Source organism: Arachis ipaensis, chromosome B05 (assembly GCF_000816755.2).
Source record: "Arachis ipaensis cultivar K30076 chromosome B05, Araip1.1, whole genome shotgun sequence".
In the NCBI taxonomy this organism is placed as follows: Eukaryota; Viridiplantae; Streptophyta; class Magnoliopsida; order Fabales; family Fabaceae; genus Arachis; species Arachis ipaensis.
Genome location: NC_029789.2, coordinates 18,880,365 through 18,890,607, shown reverse-complemented (window position 1 = coordinate 18,890,607; position 10,243 = coordinate 18,880,365). Strand labels below are relative to the sequence as shown.

The following is a 10,243-nucleotide window of genomic DNA, read 5'->3' as shown; positions in this document are numbered from 1 at the left end:
ATATTCAATTGTATAACGTCATATTAATAAAAATAATTATTTTTTATATTAACAACATAAATAGCCATAAAAAAAACACCACAAATATAAATAAAACAAATACTGAAAACGAAGGAATAATAGGAAAGAGGAAAACACCTATCCTGAGTCATCAGCTACGCAAAAATAACGAACACAAAAGATGCTTGATTTGTCATGAACCAAACAAACCGTTACACTTAACAATGGTACCAATGCAAAAGCAAAGATCTTAATCTTAGCGTACATGGAAATGAAATTCATTTAATAAAATTTGTTGGACTAAGAATATATATTGGTTTTAAAAGGAAACAGAAAAACAAGGCTTTTAATATAACATAACATAACAGCCTCTCTCTCTATCTCTGTCTCTCAGAGATTGTTTTGTTTTGTTCGTCCACCTCATTTTAGGGAACACCAGCGATTCCATCACCGCTGGTTTCAATTTGGGGTGGTCTGCATGCTGGCTTGGAATCGGTTTCACCCTTCAAAATCGCTCCTTTTTGCAACAATTCAGAACAAGGCAGAAACTGAACCCTCAATTTCAATGTAGCCTTCGTTCTCTTGGGCAACGTCTCTGAATTGGTGATGACAACAACTGCAAAACTTACTTTCTCTCTTGTTTCCAAACCCAAACAAACCCTTTGATTCCTCCAACACCTTAAAAGGTATCCATCTCACGCACCCACTTTTATTTTTTGTTCAAAGAAAAAAGAAGTAAGGAAGAAAATTTTGGGTGGCCTAAAAAAAAGTCAATTTTCTCGCCTGTGGCTTCTGTTGCTATCTCTTATTTAGCGTAATTCTTAATCTGTTGTTATTTTGCTTTCTGTGGGGGTCCTTGCAAGTTTTTAGTTTCCTTCATTGTTTGCTTGATTCTCTTAAAGGTTTGTACTTTCGAAGATACCTTTATTTATTTTCTTTTTTCTTGTATGCTTGAAATCTTTATTTTGTTTTTTAATTTTTTCTGGATGGTTGGTCTTGGTCAGGAATAGTGCGAATTGGGTCGTTTTCTAAGAAGTTTACTTTTTCTTATTCTGCTACTATTTCTTCATATTTAGAAGTCAATAGAATAAGTGGTTGGCCAGGAATGAGTTCTTGGTTTTAATCACGATGAGTCAGTTTTCTGGGCTTGAGTGTTCATACCAAAAGGGAAAAAAATTCTAGGCCTTAAGGGTATATAAGAAAGGAGGTTTTACAATTGCCGTTATCATTTTCTCTTTAGAAAATATATGTTGTACACAAATATTTCAAATTCTTTTTTCTTTTTTGAAAATAATTCTGCTGTCTAAATAACTTAGTTGGTTGCCATCCTAGTTGTCGAAATTCGATAATTTAGGGTGTTGAAGATGGATTCGGATGGTGAGAATGGGAGGAGGAAACCAGAATGTGAAGCGGTAGGAGCTCTGAATTCAAAGATGAAGGGTACTGGAAACCAGAGCAGCAAAGATATGATCTTCAGAGCTGATAAAATTGATCTCAAGAGTTTGGATGCCCAGCTAGAAAAGCACCTGAGCAAGGTTTGGTCGAGAACGATGAGCCTCGACGTTAAAAGGCCAAAGGAGGAGTGGGAGATTGATTTGGCCAAATTGGATTTAAGGTATGCAGTTGCTCATGGCGCTTATGGAACTGTTTACAGGGGCACTTATGATACAAAAGATGTTGCAGGTATTTGCATCTCATTAACCTTTTTTTTTTAATATGTTTTCCATTTGATGTCTTTCAACATTTTTATTATTTAAACATTTGGCTAATGATATTATCTGCAAGAGAATATGGTCTCAAATCCGCAATGGAGTTTTCAAAATAACTTGTGATCTAATATCTCTTCTGGCATGTTTTCCAAGAAAAAGAAAAATGAAATTTGACAGAAAAGCGAAATTTCTTCCTTTTATCATCTGTGTGTTGGAAGGCACATCTGTTTTTTAATAATAAAGTGAAATTGCTTCTAATGGCAAGTGCTGGCTGACTGAAACCTTGATGTTTATATTACTTGAATTTATGTTGATTTTTATCAAACGAAAAGTAACTAATTCTAATTATAATAATACATTAATGACAAAAGAAAAGTGGCATTTGTCTTGTTTTGCTGAGAAAAGGCAAAAGTGTTAGAATGGTATGCATATGTTGAATTTAAAAGCATCATTCTAATTATAATATCCTTTTGAGTCTGCAAGCATATTTCAGAATGAAAATATTGCTTTTATAACCACTATGCTGCCGTCTTGAATTTTTATAGTGAAAGTTTTGGACTGGGGTGAGGATGGTGTAGCTACTGCTGCTGAAACTGCCGCTTTACGTGCATCTTTTAGGCAGGAAGTCGCTGTTTGGCACAAACTTGACCATCCAAATGTCACCAAAGTAAAACCTCAAAGTCTTCTTCACTCTCACTTGTTTTATTAATGATCATTATTTGACACATGACAATGTTGATAAAAAAAATGTGGCTATTACAGATAGCATACTTCAGAGCAAAATTCGAACTTTGCTCTGATATTATCCACATGCTTAGTTTTCTTTTTTTGAGTATTTCTTTCCTTTCTCAGAGCGGTATGAATTAGTTTCAAGATTATCAACTAAATTTGCTTCTAGAAATAACTGCTCAGCTTAATAATGATGTCTGTATTAATTTCTGAAACAGTTTGTCGGAGCTTCAATGGGTACTTCAAATCTTAAGATTCCCCCTAAAAACCCTTCAAGTTTTGATAACAATCCTCCTCCCCCTTCAAGGGCATGTTGTGTCATTGTTGAGTTTCTCCCTGGCGGAACGCTAAAACAATACTTGATAAAGAATAGGAGGAGGAAACTTGCTTATAAGATTGTGGTACAGCTGGCTTTAGACCTTGCCAGGGGGTGAGTACTGTGTTCTGTAATAATTCTATACTTAGAAATTTTAAATCTAATATTAAAATAAAATGTATTTTTCCCCCTAAAATTTGCAGTCTTAGCTATCTACACTCAATGAGGATTGTTCATCGAGATGTTAAAACAGAGAACATGTTACTAGATACCAGCCGGAAACTGAAAATAGCTGATTTTGGAGTTGCTCGTGTTGAAGCTTTGAATCCAAGTGACATGACGGGTGAAACCGGAACACTTGGATATATGGCGCCCGAGGTATTGAAGTGCTGATGCTTTTTTGAAAAATAATAAGCATCATATGAATCATGTTTTTCAAGATTGGAAACAAGAGGTGGCTTTAATCTTGGCATTATCATGTGTAGGTCCTGGATGGTAAACCTTACAACAGGAGATGTGATGTGTATAGCTTCGGCATCTGCTTGTGGGAAATTTATTGCTGTGACATGCCTTATCCAAATCTAAGCTTCGCTGATATATCGTCTGCAGTTGTTCGTCAGGTTAGTCATAAGACGAACTGTCTAAAGAACAATTTACAACAGCATGTTTGTCTATGGCTATGATTCACGGATTTCCTGTTGTTTGTCAGAATTTACGACCAGATATTCCGAGATGTTGTCCAAGTGGCATGGCAAATATCATGAAAAGATGCTGGGATGCGAATCCAAACAAACGGCCGGAAATGAAGGACGTGGTGACAATGCTAGAAGCACTGGATACAAGCAGAGGTGGGGGAATGATACCTGAAGATGAGAGTCCAGGTTGCTTCTGTTTTGCACCAGCCAGAGGTCCCTAACTGAGTCCTTTTAATTATCCCATCTTTTCATGTCTTGTAAGAGATGGGGTGAGAAGCAGTGGAACTGGCAATTTGTGTTTTATGGTTGTTGCCAGTTTTCAACTCAACTTCCCTTCTTGATTGACTCAAAATAATGATGGTCAAGAGAGAAGGAAAAAAAGAGAGAGGGATTTTTCGTTTTTTTTTTTTTTGGAATTTTTGATTGAAGGGGTGAATTCATTGCTTCTTAGATATAGTCCTGAAAACTGGTTTCATCTGTGCATGGAAAAATGAAAGGGGGGTTTGATACATCTAATGAAAATTTCCCCTATTAATAATGGCGCGTTGCTACCAAGTACCAAGTACCTACACATTCATTCTTATTTATAGAGTGAGAGTAGGTCAATTAATCAGAATTACATTTTTTATTGTTATTTTTTAAAAAATATTAATTTTAAAATATTTATTTTTACAATTTTCTCCCATTCAACTTATACACACACAAACATGGCCGCGACGGCCCTTCCTCCCTCTTGTGTGGCCATTTCCCCAGCTACCCAGCCTCCGAAACCCATCACCAGCACGTCATTTCTAAAGGTTATTGGAAGTTGCGACACCCTCACGGAGCTCAAGCAGTTACACTGCCACTTCATCAAGAATGGCCTTTCTCACAGCGCTTCTTACCTCAACAACCTCATCGCCGCTTACGTCGACGTGGGAACCTACCACAGCCTCGACTACGCTCGAAAATCTTTCGATTATTTCTATGAAGAAACAGCCGCAGTTTCCTTGTTCGCCTGCAACTCTCTGCTCAGAGGTTACGCTTCAACTGGCCTTTGCGACCAAGCTATCTTGCTCTACATTCACATGGCGGAGATGGGCATTTTACCCGATAAGTTCACCTTCCCGTCCTTGCTGAGTGCGTGCTCCAAAGTTATGGCTTTTGCTGAGGGTCTTCAAGTTCATGGCGCTCTTCTTAAGATGGGTTTCCAGGGAAATATCTTCGTCAGAAACTCTCTCATACATTTCTACGCGGAATGTGGCAGAGTTGACTTGGGACGCAAGGTGTTTGATGGAATGCTTGAGAGAAATGTTGTGTCTTGGACTAGTTTGATCAATGGGTATGTTGGGAGGGACTTGCCCAAGGAAGCTGTTTCTCTGTTCTTTGAGATGGTTGACACTGGGATTCAACCCAATCCGGTTACTATGGTTTGTGTTATATCTGCTTGTGCCAAGTTGAAGGATCTTGATTTGGGGAAAAAAGTTTCTTCTTATATTGGTAAGTTGGGGGTCAAGCTTAATGCTGTCATGGGGAATGCACTCGTTGATATGTACATGAAATGTGGAGATATAGATAATGCAAGCAAAATTTTTTATGAATGTGTTGATAGGAATTTGGTTATGTACAATACTATCATGTCGAATTATGCCCAACATGGGCTGCCAGCTGAAGTGCTAGTAGTTTTGCGTGAAATGCTGCAACAGGGACCATGCCCAGATAAGGTAACAATGTTATCTACAATTGCGGCCTGCGCGCAGTTAGGTGATCTAATTGTTGGGAAGTCGTCCCATGCTTATGTCTTAAGAAATGGACTTGAAGGCTGGGAAAACATTTCCAATGCCATCATAGACATGTACATGAAATGTGGTGAGAGAGAATCTGGGTGCAAGGTATTTGAGCAGATGCCAAACAAGACAGTGGTGACGTGGAATTCGCTAATTGCTGGTTTGATCAGGGATGGTGATGTGGAATTAGCTTGGAAAATCTTTGATGAGATGCCAGAGTGTGATCTTGTCTCTTGGAATACTATGATTGGTGCTTTGGTTCAAGTAAGCATGTTTCAGGAAGCAATTGAGCTATTCAGGGAGATGCAAAACCAGGGAATTGAAGCAGACAGAGTGACCATGGTTGGTGTTGCTTCTGCTTGTGGATATCTAGGAGCTCTTGATCTTGCTAAGTGGGTCTATACCTACATTGAGAGAAATGACATTCAGATTGACAAGCAGCTTGGCACAGCTTTGGTTGATATGTTTTCTAGGTGTGGTGATCCCCAGAGTGCTTTGCGTATTTTCACGAAAATGGACAAACGGGATGTGTCAGCTTGGACTGCTGCCATCGGCGTTATGGCAATGGAAGGAAATACAAAGGGGGCAATTGAGCTTTTCAATGAGATGCTCAAACAAGGGGTTAGACCAGACGATGTTGTTTTTGTGGCATTATTGACTTCATGTAGCCATGGTGGCTCTGTGGACCAAGGTAGGCAACTTTTCAGGTCAATGAAGACAACTCATGGAATTAGTCCTCGGATTGTTCACTATGGATGTATGGTTGATTTGCTTGGTCGAGCTGGGTTGTTGGAAGAAGCTCTTGATGTTATACAAAGTATGCCTATGGAACCTAATGATGTTATATGGGGCTCTCTTGTAGCTGCTTGTCGGAAACATAATAATGTCGAAATGGCACAATATGCAGCTGAGAAGATAACTCAACTGGACCCTGGAAAGGTTGGCATTCATGTGTTGTTATCCAACATATATGCATCAGCTGGAAAATGGAATGAAGTTGCAAGAGTGAGGCTGCAGATGAAAGAAAAAGGGATCCAGAAAGTGCCTGGATCAAGCTCAATAGAGGTTCAGGGACAGATACAAGAGTTTACCTCGGGTGATGAATCGCACGCAGAGTATACTCAAATTGGATTAATGCTACAGGAGATAAACTGCAGGCTAAGCGAGGCTGGATACGTCCCTAATACAACCAATGTCTTACTTGATGTTGATGAGCAGGAGAAAGAGCATTTGCTCAGTAGGCACAGTGAAAAACTAGCCATGGCTTATGGACTCATCACTACTGATCAAGGTGCACCCATAAGGGTTGTCAAAAATCTTAGAATGTGTTCTGATTGTCACTCATTTGCTGAATTAGTGTCAAAATTATACAGTAGGGAAATCATTGTTAGAGATAATAATAGGTACCATTTTTTCAGGGATGGATTTTGTTCTTGTAGAGGTTATTGGTAATCGGTTAATATAAAGTGGGATTTCTCACATCTGATTGACAAATCAATTTACTCTTGACCATTGAACTAGAATATTCACATACAACAGAAAAAAGAAGCCCCAAAACAGATGACTAGTCAAACAAAAGAATTGGGACGAGATGATCAAGAGAGCTGTTCAAGTTTTCTTTGCCAAAACCTAGCAAGTAAACATTTTGCAGGATACTTAACAAAGCCTTTAAACTAACTGGTTTCACAATGCTTCTCTAAAGTTGGAAAAATGGCATCAACAGAACAATTGTACATTGGATCCAGCTTCCAAAGTTCGGCAATCTGAAAATGCGATGATGTCTGTCGATGGACTTCTTCCATGAGCCAGATGGTGGCTTCGGCTTTGGTCGGATGAATCAAGTTGTCTAAGGGTTTGTATTCATCCTTGCTGTTAAGTCTCAACTGATCCCATTGCTTCAGGATAACATTTGTGAGGTAATGGAGAGGCTGCCCATAGAGTTGCTTTATTGATTTGCCTAATCCCATCCATGAATTAAACGGGATGACAGAGCCTCGTTGACTTGGTATTGGTATCTGCTTCATGTACTCCTGATATATTTCTGCCCGTCTAATGAGTATATCTGCACTCAAGCATGAGCTTATGAATAATTATATTCATAAGAATGCAAAGCAGCATATGGTCTATAGATAATAAGAAACGCGTGCACAATTTATTTCCAAACCACTCATCGAAAGAGTTTTACGTGTTTTCTGAGCCGATATTGTTGTAGTTGAAGCAATCATCAAAACAAATAATTCGGAGAATGTGTAAAAAATACCAAAACATAACACATCACTTATTGATTATTTGGTTACACATGTTATGGGCATTGAAAGCTACATAATTGTATTACAACAAAAATTAACTTTGCATTAGTAATAAGAAACAAAAAATTTGAGAGTAAATAACATGACACATGAATCAAACGGAAAGGATAGAGTGGTGGCATAAATACTTTTGATTTACTATTCTTGGAATGGGTTGATTCAAGTTTGTATAAGTTAAATGCGAGGTGGTGAATTTCATTGATTGTTGAAATTTTAATTACTCCAGGAAAGCACAAAAATCTATGCATGTAACCCTAGAAGTCATAGGAGTAGTAGTAAATAAGAGTTGAATAAGAATAACAAGATGATCTATGAGTGGAGTGAAATTGAAACTTGAAAGGCATTAATAACAATAATGGAGGAAAAAATGGAGGAGAAGACGACCTTGGGAGGTGAGGTCAATGGAGGTAATTGGGAGAGGAATGTCGTTGGAAGAAGAATCAGGATTCTGAACAGGCTCATCCCATGGAGAGCTCCTCTTCATTGCTAAACCCTTTCTGGGTCTGGAATCAGTGAAAGAGAGACTGATTTTGCACGCACTTCCCACTTACACCCACAGCTGCTTCTATACCTTTAAATGCATCGTTGCACCAATACAGGCATACAGCTGTGGTACTACTAAAAAATAAAATTGGTGACTGACTAAATGTTAAGTCAGAATAATATGATTGCATTATATTTTTCAAAATAAAATAAGAGAATATAGAGTTTAATTCAATTAGTATACCCAAAATACTAGTTAACATAAACATTAAATATCACTTGATAAATACAAACCCAATAACCTTTACATTTCTTAAAAAGAAAACTACATGATTTGTAAGAAAAGAACTTAAAAGAATCACCTGCAATCAAAGTCGTCAGGTCACCAGTACATCAAACAGCATCCATGATTCAATTCAAGTTCTGCGGCCACAACCTATAAGCAAAGAGAACAAAAGATTAAACATAGTTTCTTTATCACCAATAGTTGTCAGAACCGAACTGGTAATCGAACTGATCAGACTACTGAGTCACTAGTTTAACCGGTAAGTAACCGGTCCTACTTAAATAAAAATATAAAATAGTCAATTAACAAGTATTAAACCTACATTAATAGAAAATATATCTTCACTAACACAGTAACAACAATCGACAATTATCAATTTTTAAAAGTAACTAATAGGAAAATTTCAATTAGCATTACACCTACATTAAAACAATTAAATAAGAGTAACAATCAAATATTAAACCTAAATTAAAACAGCATCAATTAAGTATTAAACTTACATTAAAACAACAGCAACAATCAAGTATCAAGTATTCTATGCAAATTCCAATTAGCATCAAATTTCTATTTTAAACTTACATTAAAACAGCAACAATTTATATACAAATTCCAATTGCTTTCAAATTTGCGATCAAGTGTCATTCTATACAAATTCCAATTAACATCAATTTATATATTCTACACTGCATTGAAAAAAAAAGCTCACCTCTGCAGAAGTTCAGAAGCAGAACCAAAGCCTCAGTGTTCCAATAAAATGTCACAGTATTCCGATCACAGAACCAAAGCCAGAGGAAGCACGAGGCAGAGAGGGTCAGAATCAGCAAAAAATAACCATTGCAGCTACATTAAAACCGGATCAACAGCTACAATCACCTGAATGGCCAAATCATTAAAAATTATAATTGAATAACTAAAAAAAATAGAAAAAAAAAACTCACTTTGGCCGCACACAGAGAAGAGGGAGACAGGAACCAAGCCACGGCGAAGCACAGCGGAAGATGCGAGCGGCGCGGTGATGCAGAAGAAGACGCGAGCGGCGAAGAGGGGATGAGGGCCGGCGAGAGGCTGCGACAGAGAAGTTGAGGCTTTGAGCTCTGCCTCTGCCGTGTTTTAGTGCCGGGAGTGTGAGACAGTAGGTTGGAGGGGGGCTTCTTTGAACATTAGGGATTTTTTTTTTTTAATTTTAATTTCGAACCGGTTTTCAATACAGGGCCGGTCAAACCGGTTTTCATTGGATTTTATTCTTCTCCGATTCTATGCTCAACTCGGACTGATCTTGAGATCGGTTCCCCGGTTTTTCAATCCGACTACCATCATCAATCCGGTTTTTATATCTATGCTCTCAACTGTCATAATTGATGTTGATATCAATTTAATCTTTAGTTTAGTAATTACATAACTTGATAACATAGGAATCTAATGAGAAAGCAAAGCTATGATTCAATTTGTCTTGATGCATTTGATGACCATTTGGATTGGATATTGAAAGATTCACCACCGTTTTTAACTCTTGAAGAGGTTGATACTCTACGAAATGATTTGGCAAATATGTCCTGAAGAGTGACGAGGGTGAGGTCGTGATTCATGAGGGTGAAAGTGAGGCCGTGAGGGACTGCCAATTGTATAGCTCGAACGACGGAGAGCTGACGGAGAGACGAGGTTGGCTGGTGGGGTATCGGCGGTTACACTAGCTCAAAGAGTCTCAGATGCCATTAGAGATTTGGAGGCAATGGGGGAAGGGGGATTAGCCTAGGGTCTTTCACAATTTCAACGAAAGGGGGGAGGGGTGGGATGAAATGGAACGACACTGTTTCAACATTTTAAAAAAATTTTACCACCCGGACCGGGTCAAATCACCCGGCCGGGTCACCATTTTTCATCAAAACTCGTCGGGTCGAACCGGGTTCCACCGGGTTCATTGCACGGCCGGTTCAACGAGTGGCTCGGCTC

General features: G+C 38.3%; 2 protein-coding genes across 4 annotated transcripts; both read left to right on the top strand.

The window, feature by feature from the left end:
* LOC107643231 (serine/threonine-protein kinase HT1) lies at positions 240–4,020 on the top strand. 3 transcript variants are annotated; one of them, XM_021123275.1, is made up of 7 exons: positions 240–686; positions 1,317–1,683; positions 2,255–2,376; positions 2,657–2,868; positions 2,958–3,132; positions 3,240–3,374; positions 3,464–4,020. In XM_021123275.1, exons 2-7 carry the CDS (start codon positions 1,365–1,367, stop codon positions 3,668–3,670), a joined length of 1,170 nt encoding a protein of 389 aa, XP_020978934.1. In that variant the 5' UTR covers positions 240–686; positions 1,317–1,364; the 3' UTR covers positions 3,671–4,020. The 3 variants fall into 3 exon arrangements, with proteins under 3 accessions (XP_020978934.1, XP_016202307.1, XP_016202308.1); XM_016346821.2 differs by having other exon boundaries at positions 242–686; positions 1,333–1,683; XM_016346822.2 differs by lacking the exon at positions 240–686 and adding an exon at positions 762–902 and having other exon boundaries at positions 1,333–1,683.
* Positions 4,131–6,763, top strand: LOC107643229 (pentatricopeptide repeat-containing protein At3g22690-like). The gene has a single exon (XM_016346820.2). It carries the CDS (start codon positions 4,157–4,159, stop codon positions 6,665–6,667), a length of 2,511 nt encoding a protein of 836 aa, XP_016202306.1. The 5' UTR covers positions 4,131–4,156; the 3' UTR covers positions 6,668–6,763.

Coding starts and splice junctions, on each gene's coding strand:
- LOC107643231 (XM_021123275.1), top strand. CDS start 1,365: ATGGATTCGGATGGTGAGAATGGGAGGAGGAAACCAGAATGTGAAGCG. Junction 1,684..2,254: donor TGATACAAAAGATGTTGCAG/GTATTTGCATCT, acceptor GAATTTTTATAG/TGAAAGTTTTGGACTGGGGT. Junction 3,375..3,463: donor CGTCTGCAGTTGTTCGTCAG/GTTAGTCATAAG, acceptor GTTGTTTGTCAG/AATTTACGACCAGATATTCC.
- LOC107643229 (XM_016346820.2), top strand. CDS start 4,157: ATGGCCGCGACGGCCCTTCCTCCCTCTTGTGTGGCCATTTCCCCAGCT.